We start from the raw sequence: 23,288 nt of genomic DNA, 5'->3' as shown, positions 1-23,288 counted from the left end.
GCCGTTTGTCTCATCTTTACCTGTCTTTGAATAAAAAGTTGTTTTCTTTTGCACCAGTTAACTTCCGGCGCCTGCACAGTCTGCTAATTCTCACAGGTACAACCTCGCACTTTATTCTGTGAACTCAATTAACACCATAATGCATTTTCCTGCTCAGACTTTTATTTTTAACCCGTGCAACTAATTGATTTCGTGTTCCAGCCTGGCGCTCCCGTCTACACCCCTGCTTTCTATCCGGGTAGCCCGTGAATTATCAGGTCAGCTCTGTCTCGGCGAGGACAAAGGCTATTTCTAGAGTTACTGCAAGACGTCAAGATTAACCTGGATGCTGGAAGTTCCTCGGGAAGGAATAGTGATCATACCACTGAGGAAAGGAAAAAAACGACCCTTCTTAGTTGCAGCTTGCCAAAAAAAAAAAAAAAAAAGGGTATTTTTCTTTATCATGGAGGCAGTTAAACAAGCAATAACTGCTGGACGACTCCAAAACACTCAGATAAGGAAATGCTATAGATAGGAAATCCTTCAAATTCCACATCTGGTTCCAAAATAGTTTTCATTGTTAAGATAATAAGCTAAAGTAAAAGCACTCCATCATTTTTTTTAATTTATTTAATACACTTGTACAATCAGTCTGGAAATAATCCCCTCGGAAAGAGACTTTGGATACTCGAGGTATAAATTTAAAATGGTCTATTATTAAAGACTGAATTAAATGAATGGGCTGGTTCTTATAAGTACATTTTACTTGGACACGATGACGTGTGTGTTGGGTATTCTCCTCCAAAATCTCTTCTTTATAAGGTCGCAGTGATAAAATAAAAAACATGCAGCTCAAACAACCCATGTTTCACCGAGATAAAAATAGGATCACTCATCCCAGTCCATCGTGCACAGCTAAAATCATTTATTTTTGTTCGACATGTTCAGATTATTTTTTAAGGCTGGGAAATGAGCTTTTAAGTCGTGCTTACAGATACCGAAGCACAAGGCTCCTCCTTTTAGTCACATGATTAAAAAAAAATGCAAAAGGGTCTCATGGTGCTGCTGTAGCACACATAACCGTAGTTTCTTGCACTGAACATGTAGTGTTAAGGATGCAATGCATTTTTTTTTGTGTGTGTCTAAGATGTGGGGATTGTAGCTGAAACCATCAGGCTCTAATAGGCTCCAAATAGTCCATTACTATGGATCGATGATGCTCACAATACATGCTTGTTGTATCTGGCGAGCCATGAATGAAACCGTTTTCCAGTCCTGGTTCTGAAGGGGCCACTGTCCTGCATGTTTTCGTTGTCTCCCTGCTTTGACACCTGATGTGAATGACTGAGTGATTAACAGGCTGCTGCAGAACCTGAAGACCTGCTGAAGAGCAGAGAAACATCTAAAACCAGCAGGATAGAGGCCCTCCAGGACCAGGATTGGACACAGCTGCATTCAAGGTAGGAAAAAAAAACCTCAACCCACGACAGCTTTTAGAACAAAGAGCACATCCTGAGGTAATGAAAGCAGCTCATTTTCAGTTTTTCTCTCATTTTAAACACTTTTCTGAACATAGCAGTGAATTTACGCCTCTTTGTGCCAACTTTATGTCACACACCTCAGCTAAATGAAAAGAAAGTTCTGATCCCTGCACATTTTTATCCCACAGCAAACATAACAAACTAACGTCAAACATATTATGCAAGCTATTTGCTAGAAAATGCTAAATAGTTTGTGTGTTCCTGAGTGTCTGTGTGACCACATGTGCCTTGTTTGTCATGCAGACGGGGGATCTACAGAGAGGAAATGACACAGCAGAACAAACGGTTGCGCTACTTGCTTCTCAGAAGTTTTAAATCCTTTGTTTCAATAATTTTTTGGGGAACTTCTATTGAAATTGTGCTCACAATACAAATAATAGCAAATCAGTTTTTGAGCACTTGTGATTCAGCCATGAATTTAAAATAAGTAAGCGGATCAAACAAAATAAAAAGGTAATTTTTAAAAAAAGAAATTAGATTTAGTTTAGTTTATTAGCGTGGGTTAAAATGTTCTTTTAAGCGGAGTTGCCTTACCGTCTGGTTGTCCTCGTAGAGTTTGAGGTCATAGCCACTGAGCTCGACGCAGAAAATGATTGCAGTCACGCCCTCGAAACAGTGAATCCACTTCTTCCTCTCTGAGCGCTGCCCACCCACGTCCACCATCTTGAAGGTGAGCTCCTTGAAGGTGAACTTGTTCTCCACGATGCCTGTGGTCATGTCGCGGGAGCGCAGGATGTCCTCTACGGTGGGGATGTACTCGACCGCAGAGATGCGGTCCAGGTCGTTCAGGTAGTAGGCAGTGTTGTCCTCCAAGTGGTACTCGTTGGACCGCAGAAAGCACTCCTGGACCCCTCCGTCCGCCCACAGGCGTTTCATTACCCCCAGCAGCTCTGGGGTGATCTCCCCTTTGCTCTCGGCTGGCCCCGTGAGGGCGAAGAGCTGCACGGCGTCGTAGGCGCGGTCCGGATTGTGAAAGTCAATCTTAAGGGTGGTGAGGGCCCGGATGATGCGGGTGAGCGAGTCGATGGCGTTGTACAGGATAAGAGGCTTGTACTCCTTGCAGGCCTCCAGGTTGAAGCCACCGCTGTGGATGATTTTCATCTGTTTGACGATGGTGCTCTTGCCCGAGTTGCTGGTGCCCAGCAACAGTAACTTGATCTCGCGCCGCTGCCGCTGACTCTCCGAGCGCAGGTGGCGGTCGATTCGCCTCGACCGCCGCGCCGCTTCCTTCTCCTCCGAGCTCTGACGGCATCCCATGGTCCTCCACCACGTGGTAAACACAAAGGAACTCGTGCTGCTGCTGGATGGGGAAGCAAACTATAAATGAAGTGGTGAATCAAAAGGCGGTGGTGGAGGAGCGGGAGTTTGGAGGGGATGGACGAGGCGGGCGAAACGTAGCAACTTAGCAACGGATCGATTTAACACTTAGACAGTAAAGTCACCACACGGAGGAGTGACTCAGGAGTATTTCATTCTTTTTTTTCTGGGGCAGTCTGTGAGTTCTGTGTGGGCAGAACCCAGACCTGTGGGATGCCCACACAGTGCCTGGCACTGAGCTCGGACTGCCTGCTGAAGCCAACGGAGCTGGGGTTCATAGCAGGGACTCCCCCTGAGGAAAAGCTCTGACAGAAGGCTGGGAGAAGTTCACTGTATGTCAGCAGAGAAAGTATTTGGACTTGACACATGCAAATAACAAATCCCATTTACTGTCCTCCCACATGGCTCTTGTAGCGCGGTGCCCTTGTTTGGCTTCTGCAACCGTCCACCTTAGCTCGATATTTGGCCTGTTGTTCTTGATCCTCTGGATAAAATCCTTCCTGCTCCCTTCCTTGCGAGTTATCTCCCCGGCAACAGAAGGCCTGCCAACACATAAGACACAGAAAAAAGCATTTAGAAGAAGCTTTAGCATTTCCTGCCCCACCGTTAAGCTACACGTCGGAGAAACAGTTCAACGCTTTAAAAAACAATCAATCTGGTGGTCAGAAGAAAAGTTAGAAACCATTCTAATGACTGTGTTGCCTACTTTTCTGCTCTATTCAATAAATACACCAAAAAGAGAGACAGAAACACCTTCAATATGTCTTGAAAAAGGCGGGTGTTTAAACAACCTATTAATCCCTCTTTAATTTAGCAACCTGTTCATATCAAGGACAAGGACGTGCTTGACGGATGCAGCAAATTGTTGGGTTTTTTTGCACCTGCACAGATTAAAGCGGGAGCGCGGGGTGTGTCAGTTAAGCCCCCTTTCACACGTGAGAGGCATAATGTTAATGGCTCGATCAATCTTTCATCGCATTCCGTCATTCAGAAATAGGTCACACATGCATTAACGGTCTCCGCAGCCTCATTAAGCCATAACTTCAAAAGTGAGCCACCGTGCTCTAGAGATAATTGTCTCGATCCGACAGAACGTCGACTTAGACACAACCTCGTCAGAATTTCCACGCAACCATGTGTTCTGTATGTATTTCTTTTGTTTTATCACGTCGTGTTGTTATTGTTCAAGGCCTGCTGCGGTTGAGCAAAACATATTGAAAATCAGCCTTTTCCTTTCTCAGCGCCTACAAAGTTTTTATTTTTATTTACATTTTGTGCACTTTCTTTGGTGCTACGAAAAAAAAGTGCAGCACCATGACAGCTCGTGCGACGAGCAAAATGCAAGCTAGATATCAGTCACTAGATATGGATGTCCTCTTGATGGGGGGCGTCTGAATCTGATTGTGTGGTCGAATCTGTGAGATCGCTTCAGAAACTAATCTCGTCACTACATATATGGTTGCATAACTTCCGAAACATAAAAAGTAAATCTGTACCTAAAGGACGTTTCATCTGCAAGAACCTTTTTTCACAAACCAGGGGCTTTTTTTAACCACAGAAACCAAATGCAAAGCAGAGTTTTGGGGTGAATTTTTGCTTCAGGAAACAACTTTGATGGAGCGATTATGATTTTGAGACCACACTGAACCTCCAGGGTGGATGGATGACACTTTTTTTTTTTTTACTAGTTGATAAGAATACCTGGTTTTGTTGCAAACAAAGCATTCAAAAACTCAGTTGTCCACTCAGCACACCACTTGCTTGCAGCAGCAGATTAAGCTCCAGAATGGGGGGAAGAAAACGGTGAAAGCAAAATTACTCCCATCTCAGTTTAAAATGTGTAAACAAACGTTAAATCTCACACTTTCAGCCATGAGAAAGAAGAACGGCCGGGAGAGCTCTTCTCGTTTTCTGCTGCACAACGGGAAACTATTCACGAGGTGTAACGTGCTCACAGTGGCCACGGTGCACTTCCTGCTTTCACTGCTTTTAAGTTGCTGTCCGACCAGCTGCAGGTGAAACACTCTCAGCAGAGCAGAGCATAAAGGTTCAAGGTATCTTCAGCTGAAACCCGCCTATGTAGCTTTACAGACATGCTGTCAAGACGCCATTGGAGGTGCCTGAAATCCTGTACTTCTAAATGTACAGCAATTGTACTTTGAAGAGTGACAGAATCAATTTTTAGAAAGTATTTGCAATAAAACCTTTTTCTTGCAACAGTGTCTAGAAAGTTAGATTTTATTCAGAAGGCTGTAAACAAGGACGGCGTAAGATATCTGCAGCAGTATTTATGGTATGTGAGAAAAAAACAAAACAAACTATGGCTAAATAAACACTCATAAAATAAATAATACATCTGCTTAACAGCAGATGAAACACAAACACAGACTGTGGTAGTCACATTGTTGTAGGTGGAAACTTTCTAAAATTCTCAGTTATGTTCTGTCACTATGCAACAAGTAACACATCACACATAGTGTACTATTTACATTTGTTAAGAAAATATTCTAAAATGTAAAAAAATACCCTATATTTATCTTGATTTTTATTGAAGAGGTTTATCATAAATTCCACTGAGTTGAGTTTTCAGTTCCCCAAATGACTCACGTCAGACCTGAGACACTGAAACTGACCTTCATAAACCAAGAAGTGACATAAGGTTGTTTTTAGTTTTTATGCTAAGCTAATTTAAGGATTCAATAAAAAAGAAAAAAAGATAAATGTGGGAAACTTTAAACAAATGAATGATCAGAGACAAAATTACCAAGCGTGATGCCTTTAATTTATGTAACGGAAAGGTGACAGAGGTGGTCATGAATATGCATTCACTCGCCTACTGACCTGCACACTTTCCATTCATCCATATTCTGTGAGCCTCTCCAGCTTTCTTCCATTAAGAGTCTCACACACTCCTGCTCTCTTAAACTGCAGTCCTGTGTTACTATAGACTCTGTACCGGGGTAGATATTAACTCGCTACGCCCACCCATTTAACACCACCGCGCACACAGTTTCATTACATGCACCGCCACAGTCAAACGAAAGGTTAGAAACAGAAACACAAAGTTTTGAAATAATAAATAGAGTTTCCTTGTGAGCCAGCAGCTGAGCCACGTTCGATGAAATGCTTATTTACTCTGACCATAAAAACAAAAATCTGGCAGGTAGCTTTCCAGTTTTTAATAAAACCCCATCTCCCCGCCCGAACATCTGTTTTATTATCCTTCTAATCCTTCCTATCCTTTCTGCATCGTGATCCAAAGATAACTAAAAGAGATTTCTGGAAATATTTGCATGAATTTACTTGAATAACCCAACTCCCGAGCTCTGTCTTTTATTGTGTATGGGGAGAAAACAAAAAATAAAAAAATTGGAGCAGCGGATCCTTTGATAAATGCTGTAAAAACACACGGAAACACCCAATGTGCTGCTGAAAACAATATAATAACATTCTGTGGCCTAGTTTTTGGCTGCCGAAGCCACGCACTGCATTTGTTTTTATTTATTTGGTCATTTCTCAGAATGTGGGGAGTGAGGTCCGCGCTTTCATTCAAAACAAAATAGTGAGAGGACAAACGAAGCGGAACAAAGGCAAAAAAACAAAGCGTCACAACACAAACGGAGAAGAGAACGGCGTTCCGTAGCTTCAGGCACCTGGCTGTACTCTGAAAATGGCATCGCCAGCCAAACCGGTTCATGCACATCACTGATTCTGAGCCTCAGAAACATATTAAAGCTAAAATGATGAATTTCTGCATTTTTTTAAAGACAAAAAAATCAGTTATCACCTCAAATCTGAGATAAATGCTGCATGTTTTAGAGGAATCCCATCATGACACAGCAGGATAAAAACACCTTAAAATCAAACAATCTCAATTTGCAATAAACTAGAGATGCCAGGAGTTATGGAAATCCAAGAAAACACTGTTTTAATGTTGGGGTTACACACGAGGAGCAGCATAATCCTGAGAGGATGAAGACATTGGTGTCCACCCTTCAAACACACGGATGAATCGCAGGATTTACAGAGCTAAAGTGGTATGTATCTCATTAAAAACTACAAATCATCAGTGGTGAGCTGTTGTTTAGTGGTGTATGCAAATTCAGCAGTGGAAGTCGGTGTTCTCGGATGGTATGCAGCTGGTATTCAAGTCACACAAACAGGTTTTTATTGACAGGAGCCACTTATAACTGATCGTCTTATTAGAACTACTGCTGACGGCTTGACGTGAACGAATACAAATTAATTTAATTTTACTAATAACGTAGCGGTTATGAAAAGAGTTGGATCATAAAGTGATCAGCTCTTGATTCGACAGCAGCACAATACTTAACCAAACTAACAGAACAACAGCTGAGGATTCGAGGCACAAATAGTTGCAATTTCACACCCGTTTATATCTGAAGAATTACATAACGCTGCTGAGGCAGATTCCTTTTGAGGAGATGGTTGAAAAAGTAGTTTGTAATCTTTCTGTGGCAGTTTCCATCCAAAAGCAGCAGCCGGTCTTGGTAAAGCTGCTTCAAAATAAAAAGACAGAATACAAGACAGGCGATCATGTAATTGACCACACCTGTGTGTGTGTGTTTGTCTCAGAAACCAATGAATGGATTCTTATGAAACTACCTTTCGGAGTCAGCCTGAGTAAAGATGGCTGCCACAGTTATTTGACCTTTCGCAAACACATAAATGTCTTTTAATCAGTGGATTTTACAAATATTGAGCTGAGATTTGGTGTGGCAGAAGCTGAGAGTCGTCCTCAACACATACTCTGAGCACCAACAGATTTACTTTTTTTTTTTTTTGAAACTTTGATCCGCAAGGCACCAGGCGATATGCATTCCTTCAAAGAATTTCTTTTTTTCTTACTGTGTTAGGTTCACTTCAGACATTGAAATGCGTCCGTATCCGTCACAGAGAATGTGACATTCTTTCAGAATATGTCTACTTTGAGTTTTTAAATTTAGATCTTTCTTCTCTGTGCTGTCAACCAATTGGTATTACAGAGTCAGCGTAAAAAGTTTAAAGACAGATTCATTTCAGAGGAAAGGTCTTCATTATTACTGGAACAACTAACCAAAACTGTGCACAACTATTTCAGTTTCTCTTCTTGTTTACTGCTTTCAGTACAAAGGAGACTGGAAGCAAGAACTCCTCTTTATTGAACCCTTTCTGCTTTCCTTTTAGCGTCTAAGACGACTGCTCGCTGCAGGCCATCTTGTATCGAGGGAGCCACGCAAAGTATCCCAGCGTCTTGATGCGTTACGAGAACAGGGGAAATTCGATTGCCAGCTTGAGAACGGAGCCCGGTCGCTCTCGTGCGTTTCCTTTTCGCAGCTCCTGCAGCACGCCATCCATCGGCTCCCCTCCAGCCCCCCCCCTCGCTCAGGTGCTCACACACAGCTCAAATCATCACAATCACGCCCCTCTATTAGAGCTCAGCCTCAGAGTGTTTCTGTCGTGTAACCTCCTCCACTTTCACGCCGCCGTCGGTCAGACAGTGTATTGTTATTGGGGACAATCACATCAGATTGGATGAATAATTTAATCCATTACAGGTTAATTCCAGGCAACCTTCTTTATGCCGTGTCTATAGACTCCACGCTGGTTTGGACAGAATTTAATGATGCAATGAATGAATCAACTGATGCGTAAACCGATAAAAGTTAAACATTTATCAGAGGAATCGTTAGGCTTGTTTGGGTTCTGTAAGGTGCATGGTTTTGGATTTCCTGTTCGGTTGTTCACTGTTGTTTATATATCTTTGCTTTGGCGAAAGGTGGAGCAATGATGGTTTTTCGCGTGTGTATGTGTGTGTGTTGGTTTGCCTGTGCTATCAGCCAAAAACTCCATGAAGCACTGCACAAATTTAATTGAAACTTTCACAAAGTAGTCACTGGATGCACATCTGCAACTGCTTCACTGCTCGAAGTCAATTTAATGCAAGATGGCCGCCATGGCAACGCAATCTCAGCAAGCACAAAAACGGCCGCAACTCCGTCAGTTTTGCAGATACCGATTGAGGATTTGGTGAGGTTGTAGCTCGCACCGATCCTCAACGTGTACCTTGAGCACTAACTGACCACGCAAGATCTGTGTTTAAAATTTTTTACCTTTTGGAGTCGACTCGTTTCAAGATGGCCGCCACAGCCAACTGACTGGCTACAACTCAGCAAGTTTTACTGATATGGTAGTAGCCAAGCATTGTCGTCAACTCGTACTTCGAGCGCAACAGGATGCAGGAAATCTTTGCTTAAAACGGCATCCGTTCGTGAAATATGTCATGAAACTCAGAAAGTAATCTCTGGCTGTTCATCTACAACTGATTCACTTTTGGAGTCAACCCAATTCATGATGGTCGTCTAAGCTAATCAGCCTTAACCAACACAGATATGGCCGTACTTCAGTGAGTTTTACAGATACTGAGCTAAAATCTGCTACAACACATGCTCCAAACACTACCAGATCACAAGAGGTATTGCAATGTTGCATTAAGTTGCACATAATTTACTTTGAAAGGTTTAACTAAAATGGTTATTTCTAAAAACACATGTTAGTCTAAAACTCCGGCATGAAAGGCAGCAATTGATATTAATTCCTGCTAGGAATGCGAGGCTTCTAATTAAATTGAATTATTTTATATACTGCAAGTTAAAGAAAGGAACGATCATTGCTGAGCCATGATGAAACTGGCTTATTTCAACAGGTGTGAGTATCTTTTGAGGTGGAAGATTGGAAATCATGCAATCTTTATGGATAAAAAAAAGCAAAAGTGGTCTCAGGAGAAAGGTGAAAGGTGCATGTTATTCGACTTGTGATGGTTTACGAACGAGGCCTGCAGGCGTGCGCATATGCGTGTCAGTGATCGGGTCAAAGGGTTTGCCTTTCGGAAGGGATCGGATGAGGAGCTTTGGTGCAGACTAACCCGCCGTGAAGAGGCAGCAGGAAGAACACCGTCCGTCACGGTATCTGCCACTCGACAGTACCTGCTGCGTCCAGCAGCTTCTGGTCGCATGAACCACTTAACTAACATTCATTTACTCTGATCTGTCATAACTTTATGACTGATCTGGTGTGTCTGAAGTAAAAAAAAAAAACAAGAAAAAAGGGTGAAAAATGCTGCCACTTTTCCACCCGTTTTAACCTTTTTGCCGCCCAAACACACATCCTACATGTGCTACAGCCCCATAAGGCAGCTGGTCATAATGTTACGGCCGATCTGTGGGCATCAAACCCATCCATGGCAGGAAAATAGCCTATTCATCACAGCTAAGGAGGCCAAGGTCGATTGAGTAGCAGCGTGGGGGCTGGCACCTGCGTTGGGGAAAGGACTGCAAAAATACAGCCACCGTTATGTTCATTGTTCCCATAAAGATCACAGCTAAAAAGGCATCAGGAAGGCCATTTTAATCTTTTTAAATCTCAGAACAGCTTTAAGGAAATGTGATTCTTTGGTAGCAGCAGAGAAGCAAAGCCCCCTAGGTTAGCAGGTTGAATGGGCAGGTTTGTCACCCGCACTTTCCGTTTTTTTTTTTTTTCACAGCAGACCTTGGACTGTGTCAAAAACTAATTGTGTGATGGAAGACTCTGTTTTATCTCCTCCCCGTTGATGAATGTGGGCATTTTTTTAAGAGGCGTTTGGACAGATAGAGCTCCTTCAACAGTTTAACACACAATACGCACATTGGAAGTAAACCAACTGATTTGTCGGCTGAATAATTAGGCCAATGTTTTACCGTTTTTTTTTTTTTTTAAACGGCATCGGCCTCATTCACACATTTGTGGGCAGTACATACAGTAATTGTTCAAACTGACGCTACTCCCTTTTTGTCAATGTGCCTTCTGCAATAGATGCTCCTTCTTTTACAGGGGTCCTTTTTACATCAACAGATTAACCAAATGACTTTTAAAAATAATCTTGTTTTTTTTACAGGGACAAAAAATTTAATTCTTATCTTTCAAACCCTTATGTCTTTAATTAGGTAAATAAAAAACATAAATAATAAATTAAACTTGTATCCTTGTGTGATGTGTTAGTGCTTGAAGTACAGATTTTAGCTCAGTATTTGTAAAAAAAAAAAAAAAAGAGTTTTAGCCATTTTTGTGTTTTTTAAGGCTGATTAACTGTGGCAGCCATTAGTTCGCTATATTTATTGGTCAAGAAACAACAAACAAATTGGCCCCTGATTTGTACAAGCCGTCACTGAAAGATCCTAATCTGTCAGCCTCTAATGCAGACAGAGAAAAGATCGGTTTGTGTTCTGGTGGCTAAAATCGGCATTTTGAGTTGTTGAAACCTTCCTCTGACCTCAAACTAACCTCACCCCCAGTTAAACTGGAGTAAAACAAAAGAAACAAATACATCTTCCTGCAGTGTTGGTTTACAGTGTCTTACTGTAAACGAAATGTGGGGTAAATTCATAGATCTGTCCCACTTTTGAGTCAAGATTAGGCCCATGTTTCATTTAGGCTAAGAAGAAGTATGTTGTGAGTATGACTTTGCCATTTACAGTTGTATAAAACCTCCTTGGGTTTTCAAAAACCAGCCCAAGAGAGGAAGACGTCCTCATGAGACGCCAGGAACGTCTCCTTAGAGGCGTTGTTTATGTGCTGCAACAGAGGCAGGAAATCAATCAAGATTTTTGAAATAAATAAATCTTTGGTGACTGATGAATAAACTCTCTTTACATTTTTCTTCTATAGATCAAGGTTGAAGTGGGAACCTGCCAGTTGAGAGGAAATCTTTCAAAAAGCTTGAACTGAAACCAAAATCGGTCAAACTGAGGTTGATGCCGAAGCTGAATGTGACTGCTGGCGTCCTCCTCATGCAGCACGTTCATCTCAAACGTGTAAGGACGAAAACAAGACGAATGGTAAAATGAGAAGTGTTGAGGCGTAATGTGAATCACTGAGCTGAGACTGTTCAGGAATGCGCTCGGGTGGATTTGTGCCGCGCTCGAGAAGCTCCCGAGTTCGCAGGCGAAGGTCAGACGAAAAGGTCACGCGAACGGTAGCGTCTCCGTGGCGTGCGTTAGGGATTGTAACGTTGACATGTTGACAAAACCGCCCAGAAACGACAAACATATAAACGGTTCCCGCGTTCCACCAACAAGGAAATCACAACTCCTCGCTGCTGAATGCTGAGTTTCTGCACAGATGTTTCCAGAAGGAGGACAGGATTAGGAAAAAACAATCTGTTGGTGTAAATGTGTGGGTGGAAAGCCAAAAGAAGACGTTATCAGTAGCTATTATCATTACAGGATTCGAACAAACTGCCAAGTAACACATTAGGCAGTACTTCATGTTTATTTTCTGTTTTTTTAATATAGCTGTTTTGTTTTAAAGGACATTTAATCTCTTGCTTGGATTTTATCATCATTATTTTCTCTTACTCTGCCTCAGATTGGTGAGAAAATACAAGATTACTATGAAAAACATTGATGCACAGCAGGTTTAGATTGAAATGTTCAACTTATTTTAGTCATTTAGCAACAAGTTGGGTTTTAATGCCTCTCCCTCACTTCTGGTTGTCTGATTCGGAACCATTTTTTTATTTAGTTAAGCTGACGAGGAAGAAGTCACTAAAGTCGACTTGATAAAGCTATTTCATACGATTCAAAAGACTGCATATTAAATAGGTTAACAGGTGATCAGATTCGTGCTTTTATGGTGGGTTTTATAGATCGTATATTTGCAGCCAGGTCTGTTTGTTTGTGGTGGTGCTTATCTGAAGACTGATTCGGTCATTATTGAAATAATCAAACTGTGTTTGTGTTTGGAGAGAAGGGCATTTTAGGACACCGAACACTCCCACAGTCGGTGTGTTTCAGAGTCACAAACAGACAAACAAATTTGTGCTGAATTTACCTTACGAGGTCCCAGTTTTTGTAACGTGATGCTGCAAACTTTAGACCACAGTCAGCTACCACCACGTCAGGTTTTAGCTCAATATCTGTAAATTCGACTGAGTTACAACCATTGTTCTGTTTGCTGAGGCTGATTAGCTGCGACAGCCATCTTGAATCAGGTTGGTGCACAAGAAGATGGTTGTGAGATTGTTTGTAGGAAACTGACACGCACAGGCTTCACCTTTGGTGGTGGGCGATAAAAAGGTAAAAAAAAAGTTGTCAACGAAACTAAATTTGACTGATTTTTTGGGGGATTTATTGTGTGACGTCAGCGTGTTTTTGTGTTACTGGACTACATTTGTTTGATTTAATTATCAGCACTGATCGTGTTAGATGGGGAAGGAGGAAAAAAATAAAAGTAATTAGTTTTATTAAGTCATGAAAGCCTCAGCAGCAGTCGGTGGTGTTACTTCTGTGTAGAAGCTGATCCAGAAAATGCCAAGTTTTTAACAATAAAAAAGGCATTCAGGGATAGTTTTTGAAATGAGTTGAAAAACATAAAAAAAAGATTCCACTTGGAGCCATTTGAGTGGTTTTTACTTTTTCTTACGTGTGCGTTGTTTAATCAGACGGGCTTGTTTGCTCGCTCGCAATCATCCCAGCTGCGTTCTTGTCAGAGGAGGAATCTTCCTGAAAAGATTGTTGGAGAACGTTACCGAGCTGGAAGGTTTCCACAACTTCTTTACATCCGCTCTGTCAAGATGAAGGCTGGCTACTTTACGGCGAAGGTGATCGTTCCCGATCCCTTTCTGGGTAAACCAACATGTCGACCTCGTTCACTGTATTTGCTCAGACTAGGCGCCTTCGTTTTGAATTAAAAGCCAACAGAGAGCAGCCGGGATTGATAGCTGACCCTTCGGTGTGATAAGCAGCGTCATGCGGGGCAGCACAAAGAGCGAGCGTGGACGCCGCTGCAAATATAAGAGGAGAAAGCTGTAAATTACAGATGCGGGCCACTGTGCCGTTTCTAAACGGAGGAATGTGGGGCAAAAAGCAGACAATCAATTTCACGCTGCGAGCTGCAGACAAACAGATCTATCTCGCCTCCATGCAAATGAACGGAGGCCCTGAAGTGTTGCATCAAGCGGCGCTTCCTGCAAACGGTGCTGCCGTTGGTAAAAAGAAAAAAAAATCAGCAAACGAACACTAACGTGCAGATGTCACCGACATGAAACTAAGGCCCTGTGTGTGTGTGTGATGAGTCAGGGCTCTGTGGTCGCCCCGCTTCTCGTCAGAATCATGAGATATAGGTCGCATAGGCAGAGAGATAATCAGCTCCATTCAGCGTTTTGTTCTGCTTCAAATTCACCGTTTGACCCTAAATAGAGCTGCCTCCGGATTTTCCATGTCTACCGCAGTTGTATCAACCGTAGAGTCCTTCTCCGGACATACGGTGTTCGTTTTCACAGAGGTGAAGGCAGGGGCCTGTGTTTGTCTGTTAGCGAAATATCTCGTGAACCACTGGGCAAAGTTTGATGAAACTTGCCGAACACTCACTTTTAGAATCGGCCCAATTCAAGATGGCTGCTTCAAAACCACCAGCTCAGTAAGTCTTACAGATATTTAGCTCATATTTGGTGTAGCTGAGAGTCACATGCTGAGCATGATATCACATGAGGTTTCACATAACTTCTCCAACTTCATCGCTTCTCAGCAGAAGACCATCTTGATCTGAAACACCTGAAAGGTATTCCTTCGAGGAATGTTAGGATTTTGATTTCAAATGTGCATTCATCCTTCAGCAACAGCATTGAAAGCTAATTTCTCAACTTCAGGCAGTAAAGACAAAACGATGGGAAGACACTTTTGCCGTAAAAACTTAAAATTCTGAGAATAAAGTCAGAATTCTGCGGGTGAAAATGAAAATTGTGTCAAAATGACCCTAATCCTCTTCGCTAGAAAACAGAGAAGACATGGCAAAGGGTCAGATATTAGCCTTTTAGCCTTTATGTGGCTCTTGCCAAGGAAAGCTCCAAGTGAGGAGCAGAATACTCCAGATCACTTTGTTGACATCTCTGAAACCTGCAAACTCTGGTTGATATTACCTGCCCTGAGCTCCAGACATATAAAACACGCATGAATGAAAGCGAATGAAGCAAATCTGCTTATCCTTCATGGTTTGAGTGCACCAAATCAAAAGGAGGAGGGGGTTAAAGTTGAATCCAATACAAGCCAAACTGTTTTCGTAAGCTCTCAGTTTAACTCTCACAGCTGTTTTGTTTTTTGTTTTTTTCTCCAGCATTTCGTGTTGGAGTTTTCTGACACGCTGTCCTAAAAGCGGCCCTGAGAGAACGATGCCTGTGTACTGTACTCTGCTCGTTCATTACGTCCAACAATGATGGGCTGTGTTCTCCTCGCTGTACACCACCCCCCCATCCCCCCAAAACAGTGGGCTGTTTTAGAGGGTGGGGTGAGGTCTTCTGTATGCTAGTTGCTTTTCGTGATAATACCCCGTTTAGTGCTCCTGATCTCGGTGGCTGTGTTGCCCCGTCTCTGATCCAGCGGGTCACACTGAGTCACAAGGCCGGCCAGGCCATGACAATGGCGCGCTTGTGCGAAGGCCGGGCTTCCAGCCGGCTGTCTGACATGAAGGGACGAGCTGCTTCGAAGTGGACAGGATGAATCCCGCGTGTGCGATACACTCACGCAGCGCCTTCACGCCACGCTCGCCGTAACCGTTTCAACGCTCACGTCAGCAAGATATTCGTTTGTGTATCTTGACATACGAGATAAACACTTTCTGCAGCAGAAGGAAACTGTGGCCGACAGACCTTTTCAGAATCCTACAAGCCACAGACGCAATCTGCAGTTAGTGATTTGATATATTGTATGAAACAGGAAAAGGGGGGGAAAATGAATCTGCAGCAGATGCAACGATATAACATCCATTAACCCACACCAACGAGATCTAATAAATCCAGCCTTTGAAAACAATAAAACTGCTGAAATTAGTCAGAGAGAGAAACATCCTCCTTCCCAAAGCGGATACTTCTAAGGAGAAAATGAAGCAAAAGATGGAATGATCTTATAAAAAAAAAACTAAAAAAAAAGCATCTCTATTAAGTTACATTTGGTTGCAAACAGGAAATTTATACCAATGCATATTGAATTTACAGGGTTAAATTCAATATGCAGATCTTGCAAAGCCGGATTCTGTGGAAAGGTTATGAATAATTAATATCTTACCTGTTGTAGATAGCTTTTTGAATGGCCTCAGTTTGGAGAAACAGTGTTTAATTTTGACTGGATTAATGACCAAACCAGGAACAATCTTCTTTTTTTTTGTTTGTTTTTTAGAGAAGCTCATCCAAAGGCTTGTTTATAAATCTTTTCATTGCAGCCAGTTTTGCTTTAAATTGTTTCTTACATAAAACTCTGCGGTTAATTGTGAAGCACACATGGCGGCAGCTCGCCGTGCTTTCTGGGGCATTCAAGATTCAGCGAAGAGAAGATGACAAAGATAAATCAGCACAGCTTTACTGTAACTTGTTTCTACTACAGGAAGCTACGGTAACTCTACTAGGACAAAAGGCACAACAGCTCCTCTGCTGTCTCTCTTAAAGTGGCAGCACAGATTAATGTTAACAAAATCAGATTTTGACGTTTGAAAAATGCTTCAGAAAAATACTAAAAAGCATTTGCATTAACCGCTTCAAGGTTTTTGAGATTACATTTACTTTAAAAAGGCAGCAATTCACTTGGACTAGTCATTAGCTCTTCACTCTGGTCATAAATAAACTCTATTTCTCCTAATAAAAGCTAGCTATAACAGGTAAGATATTAATTGTTCACAACCTTTCCACAGAATCCCAAACCAAAAGATCCTATTAATCAGTATAGATCTTAAAGCAACTCTTATATAAATCCCCCCAAAAACCATCTCTGTTGAGTTCTTCTTCTTTTTAATCTAGTTTTGTGCAGCTTTTGATCTTACATGATTAAAACTATGGATATGAAGAGAAAATGTGAAGAAAAAGTCACATGTTCGAACCAGAAACCAGACTCCGCCATAGATCACTCCAGACTTTGTCTGAATTCTGGCTTTAGCTGTAAAAACTGAGGAAAAAGCTTAAAGAAACGGCTGCCTGGGTTGCTGTTAAGGTCACTGACATATACCGCCAGCCTCGAGCCGTTTGCAGGTGTTATCCTGGAAAAGCGCACTCGCATGCCCTCATCACAACAGGCCCCTTGTTTTGCTGTAAACTTTGGTGTTTTTCCTTTTGCATTATGGTCCCAAACTGCAATCCAGACTGAATAGTTGTGTAAGTGCAGCCATGCATACAGACACGCGGGACCCAGACCGCTTTTATTCCTCTCTGTGCAGCAGCCCTAACCAGCGTAGTAGGCCACGGCGCTGCCTCATCCTCCCCCTTCCTCTCCACCCCCACCTCCTTGTTGTCATATGACTGCTGTTATGTGTGTGCACTGGAACACAAAGTTTCTCTGTTAGTCCCCTCTTGCTCTGCCCTCTCATCACTCAGATTGGAGAGCTCGAAGTAAGGCCCTCTCGCTCGCAGGCCTCGGGGGGAAAAACAGACTGGGGCCCTGTGTGCGACTGCTGACAGAGATTAGAAAAGAGGCCAAAGAGAACGAGAGGGATGAACTGAGCTCATGTTGTTTTATGTAACACCAAAAGATAACCTAATCCTCGCCCGTTCACACAGACCTCTCTAAGATTTGGTCCGATTCAGGCCCAGCTGCGTCGCTGTTAAGCAATTTATTAGTCCCGTCTGCAGCAGCGCCTGTCTGACAGAAATGGCTGCCAAAACACGTCTGTTTGGAGATGACACTTTGTCCCGGTACCTGGCTGGGATTAAAGACCCAAAACAAACACAAGCGCTGAGCCAGCTGAATCGGAACGAGGCGCTGCCCGAACGCGGAGCGACGTCACGCCTGACACTTCAGAGATCTTCAGCAAATGTATTTTCTCATTTTCACACAAAAAAAGATAAGATTTATGTGGTAATTCTTCTGCTCTCCTCTTTCTCTCTCTCTTGAGGAAATTAATGACATCTTAAATTAATCATTTTATTAAACAGGCTGCTGAGGGAACTACTCCTGGCCCCCTTGGCACTTAACTGTAATAGAGCTGACTTTAATTGTCCGAACTGCTGGTGTTGCTCACCTACGAGGTAAAAAAAAAAAAAAAAAAATGGCTTAAAGTGCACCGGACTGTGACATTGGTCTCCTCTGTGCAAGAACTGCTACCTCGACAGCCTCTGTCACTTTAAAACCAAGTCTGTCCCTGCTGTCCCCTGCCATTATGTCACACCGCGGAATGGAGGTAGAGAGTAACAAAAGAGGTGGAAGGAGGTCAACTCAGCATAGGGTTCGCCACAACGTTGCTCCCATTTCCATGTGAATAAAGGCCCTTTGAGGTGCAGCACATGGCAGCGTATGATATAATGGCAGCATATAATTCTAACAGGAAAAGGGAGAATGAGCTGATGTTGTTGAAGGAAACGTTGGATGCTGCCTTTCATGCTGTAGATTTAAGCTAGGATCGTCTTATATTGAACAGTTGTGGAGTTTTAGCCATTTTGGTCAATTCTTTGCACACATTGTAAGACCTCACACTGTTTGAGCTCAGAGCATGTGTTGGGAATGACTCTCAACTACCATCACATTTTAGCTCAACAGCTGCAAAACTGTCTGATTTGCAGCTGTCTTTCTGTTTGATAAAGCAAGGATCTCACATGGTGGAGAATGTTGGAGACTAGTTGGCAAAATATGCAATTTTTTAGTTGAGGTCTCACTAGATTTGTTCTTGTGACACATTTGTTTAAGTCTTGTCAAAATTGTGCAATCTCCTGGCAATATATGCATCAGAATTCACTAGGAACTCTACATTTTCTTGAGCAAATGTTTCAAGGATGTCCTCCCATAGTCTCAAGGATTTCTATCATTGAGACTAGTGATATTTTTGCTATAGCCTCAGAAATGTCCTATCATAGTCTCAATGATGTCTTTCCATAGTCTCAACAATGTCCTGCCATAGTCTGAAGAATCTTCTGCTATAGTCTCAAGAATGTCCTATTATAGTTTCAAGGATGTCCTTTCAAGAGTGTCCTGCCATAGTCTGAACGATGTCCTTCCATAGTCCCAACAATGTCTTTCCATAGTCTCAAGAACATCCTTCCATAGTCTCAACAATGTTCTGCCATAGTTTCAAAAATGTCCTGTAATAGTCATGCATTGATTCTATTTTAATGGAGATTCTATTCTAATATTTGTCCAACTGTCGTCCAAATGTCATAAGACCATTTGGGGATGGTTTTGTGTGCCAGTTGTGAAACATGCAGCATAAATATGGGGCCTCTCCGACAGGCGATGGAGATCAGAGAAGAAGTGCAGAAGCTGCTGCCTTTTTCTCTCCAACCAGTCGCAGTGTAGCTTCCACCCCCTCGTACTGTACAGCTTTTGCACGTTGCTCCCACGTTTGATTTGCAGAAACTAGTTTGAGAAGCTATTGAGAAGGATTTGAGACAGAGTCCAGTTCCCTGTGATAACTCTAAAACTATTTCAAAGCAACACTTGCTTAGCAAACCTTTAAATGTGCTCAAAATCCATGAGACAGATGCGCTTCTCTGCGACTTGAGAAAGAAGATTGAGAGCCTTCAAAGACATTTCCAGACATTTTGGAAACTCCTTTGCGACTCCCTTTGCAATATGGCGCAGCTTACCGAGATACCAGCCTTAAGTCAATTAGCTGTGGTGGCCATCTTGAATTGGACTGACTTCCAAAGTTAATCAGTTGTAGATGGACGTACAGGGGTTACTTTCTGGGGGTTTCATTCAAATCCAAATGCCAGGCAGACAAATGAACACACACATGCAAAGACAGGCAATTACATGATCGCCCTTCTTTCATACAGTTGATATTGTTGGAGGAAGTTCTTAATGTATATGCTGGGAAATGGGTTTTGGCAAAAAATAATTTAAAAAAAGATGAATTTTGTTTCTTTTAGCATTAAATATCAGATCGGGGACCTTTAATCCATCATTTTAAAGAAGCCAACATCATAGATAGATAGATAGATAGATAGATAGATAGATAGATAGATAGATAGATGTGATGTGATGCTGCAGTAAGGAACAGAAGATGTTCAGCTTAAAAGATGAATTAGACGTCAGCAAGCTTTCAGGACAGTTTAGAGCTTCTGTGCTCCAGCAGACGTGACCTTGTTTTGTATTCGGATGGTTACCAACCCGTCACTGAGACAGCAGTGGAATATAGAGGAAGGAGAGTGAGATCACCAGCAGTTAAAAGCACACAAGGACACAATGAGGCCTACAAAAGATTGTTTGTATGCTAAACAGACCATGCTATGCTGCCAGTTCTGATTCTGGCTGCCTTGTTACACTTTTTCTTCCTGTAACTGATGCGGCAACATCGTTTACCTGATGGCACTGTAATCAATCTGCACATTTTGGCTACAAAAATCACAACTCAGACAACTTGATACCTTTCGTGTCATTAATAGTTTACAGAGCGTGAAATGTATAGCTTAGATATAGCTTAGATAACCGTGAGTTATTCCTGTCAACTTATTGTTTTTCTCACAAATGTGAGCGGGCTCTGCAGAATCAGATCTTTTAGATCCAGTGGGACGTGAGGCAGAACGATGAGGAGGGATCTCCACCATCTTTGTCTTGATTCAGGGATGTCTCGGGGCCCTGGTGGAGCTCTCGCAGAGTCACCCAGCATTCTTTCTGTGTCACATGCTCAGAAATCATCACCATCCTCTTCCATCTACCACCAGCGCCACCTCCCCTCCTGCTCATCTATCTGATCTGTGCCAAATCGTCTCCTTTCTTTCGTTCTCCCTCTTGCTCTCTGCTGCATCAACCTCCGCCCCTCTGCCCCATCTGCCTTCCTACTGTTAACCCCCCCCAGCCCCTCAACCGCTCCCTGCACTCAAACGCTCTCTTTTTTCCCCCTCTCCCTCTGTAAGGCATGAATGCACATGCTCGTCTGACGCTGCACACTAAACCCCAAACCTTGCTGAGAATAAAAGGCAGGAAAGTTGCTGTTAATTTGGGAAGACTGAACAGACGGGAGATGTCCTCTGTTTCTCCTGCTGACCGATGGACACGTTCTGCTCGTTCCTGCTGCTCACACCTTCAGGATGTACAGCATGGGTACAAATAAATCCCTATTTAAGATGGAGATTATTAATTAATGCATTCTTTTTTTTTTACTTTGCAGGCGCTCCATTGGCACATCTCGCAATGTTCCTTGGCTACATTTTGGTGTCTTATCACAACCCCTGCTGAGCCAAACTCCTCGGGGTTTGTGTGCCTCCCACTGCACATTCACGTCCACATAAAGCCAGTTGTAAATGCTGAGCACCTTATCGTGTGATGGCCGTTTTTACTCTCCTTGTTTTCCCCTCTCTTTCCACAGTGTATGGGCCTGGACAAGAGCACAGAGACATACACACACACACACACACACACACACACACACACACAGGTGTTTGATGCATCCTCCACTTGTCTTATGTGCAATAATTATGTAAACTAAGCATAGGGAAGCATTCTATGAGAATCAGGAAGATGATGAGTCAAATTGCAAGCGTAAGATAGCGGCGTCCATTGGCACTGAGCTAAGAGGGTGGAGGAGGGGATTGGACAGGCTGCCTGACTGCCTTGGTGCCATCCCTGAACATCACTCCCCCCCCACACATTTGATCAATCGGATATCCTATCTTGGCAGCATAAAGGCAACACACCCTGAAAAAAAAAAACACAAAGCAGAGGGAGAAGCTTACCGTGTTCACACGCCAGCCTCCATTTAGAAAGGATACTGCAGACAAGCCCCTTTGCAGGGAGAGAAAGCCTGTGTGCAATCCACCTCTAGTCCCTCTGCTTCATCCTCATATCATCCTCATCTTCACTGGCTCTCGCACACAAACACACACTCGGCACACATCCCTCTTCCTCTCCTTCTCTCGCTTTCTGTCTCTCAGCGGGCCTCTCCTTCTGTCTTCTAAACGTTCTATATCCTCTCTTTGCTCGCGCTGAGGCAGCTGAGACACTGCAGCTATGGGGGTGGAGGGTGTGTATTTATGTGTGTGTTTGAATGTGTCAGAGACAGAGAGGCAGAAATGGAGGGAGGAGTCAGCAGGGATAGAGAGAGAGAGAGAGAGAGAGGGAGAGGGAGGAGAGGGGAAATGGTCAGGATTAAATCATGAGAGGAGCAGAGAGACAGGAAGAAAACACACTTTGATGGCTGCAGCATCTTTGTTTCACTGTGGTTAAATATGCATATAGTTAAGGAATCCGAGCCCGAGCGCCGGACGGAGTGGAGGTAAAAGTGGATCTGTTCTTTCAGGGTGTGATGTGCTTCACGGCAGCAAGGCAGCAGGATTGGTTGTGATTTCATTGATGAGTGAAGAAAAAAAACATGCAAAAGGCAGGGAGGGAGGAAAGAGGGAGGAGGGGACCGGACAGAGGAGAGGAGAGGAGAGGAAGGGAGGGGGGAAAATGACGACAAAGAGAATGGGAAGGAGGGGTGGGGGCCTGGATGGTGTAATGTGCTGTTTCCGTGCCAACTGTTTCTGTGACAGTGGGACCACTTCCTTTATTGCTATTGGCTATAAGCTGGAACTGATAGAGGCTCGGGCAAATAAGGCAGCGTGAAACGGGGTGTGAATGGGTGGTTCCTTCCCTGCTGTTTCTTCCTGTTGCAATTAATCTCTGAGCGCAACAACAACCAATAAATACATAAAAAAAAACTCAAATCAAAAAAAAAAAAAACTGTTCAAATGAACCGAAGTCAGAGAGATTCTGCGTGTGACCACAGAGGAACTAAAAGTTCACACTTCGGCTGCACGAGTGCTCTTTCACTACACATGATGCTCGTGTGTGTAAAGAGTCCCCTCCCTTGTTTATATCACACTGGTGTCCAAACACACTCCGTTCAACAGGAACAAGTCCTTCAGATCAGGTTGCTCAGGGTGTGTGGTGTAACGCGATTGCCCGGACACCAACCCCGGGGCCATAAACTATGAGGTCACTAATTGGCTAAAGGCCAAAGCAAGAACACATCTGATGGGAAGATGGACCCTTTTTTTTTTTCTTCAGACGGGGTGGTGTTCCCCCCCAGTACCTCCTCCTTTAGTGCTCAGTTTAGTGTCTATCAGTGAGGATCGTAGACCTCAACATCCACCCCAGTCAGCATCTGTTACTGAAAAAACACTGACGGAAACTACAGTCCTGTAAGACACGTAGATGCCTTAAAACCCTTAAAGTGATAGTTTGAATCTTCTGAAGTGGTGTTCTGTGGAAAGATTATGAATAATTAATATCTTACCTGTTGTAGATAGCTCTTTGATCAACCTCAGTTTGGAGACAAAGACTTTATTTCTGGCCCGATTGACGAGCTAACGGCTAATATATAAATGAGGTCAGGTACAAAGCAAAGTGGATTGCTGCCATCTTAAAATATCTCCTGTCCTAAAAGCTTCACACAAGTGCTGTTTTATAAAAATATATAAACATTTTAGGTGCCTTAAACTTTTGAGCATTTAAGGTAATT

The 23,288-nt window shown here is 42.9% G+C and overlaps 1 protein-coding gene across 3 annotated transcripts in view; it reads right to left on the bottom strand.

The window, feature by feature from the left end:
- The window catches only part of gnaz (guanine nucleotide binding protein (G protein), alpha z polypeptide), a 31,320-nt gene extending 9,494 nt beyond the window's left edge, over window positions 1-21,826 (bottom strand). The window contains exons 1-3 of one of the 3 annotated variants that reach the window (XM_037979511.1): window positions 21,520-21,826; window positions 21,099-21,161; window positions 2,055-3,379 (exon numbers count right to left, since the gene is read on the bottom strand). In XM_037979511.1, coding sequence (XP_037835439.1) covers window positions 2,055-2,777 — 723 coding nt within the window. In that variant the 5' untranslated portion in view covers window positions 2,778-3,379; window positions 21,099-21,161; window positions 21,520-21,826. Of the gene's footprint in view, window positions 1-2,054; window positions 3,380-15,931; window positions 16,172-21,098; window positions 21,162-21,519 lie in introns of those variants that run through there. The other 2 variants (XM_017410706.2, XM_037979512.1) reach the window with 2 other exon arrangements.
- Window positions 21,827-23,288: the final 1,462 nt, after the last annotated feature.

Source organism: Kryptolebias marmoratus, linkage group LG14 (genome assembly GCF_001649575.2).
Source record: "Kryptolebias marmoratus isolate JLee-2015 linkage group LG14, ASM164957v2, whole genome shotgun sequence".
NCBI classification, from domain to species: Eukaryota; Metazoa; Chordata; class Actinopteri; order Cyprinodontiformes; family Rivulidae; genus Kryptolebias; species Kryptolebias marmoratus.
Note: the sequence above shows the minus strand (reverse complement) of the source record. Positions and strands in the feature narration are given on the sequence as shown.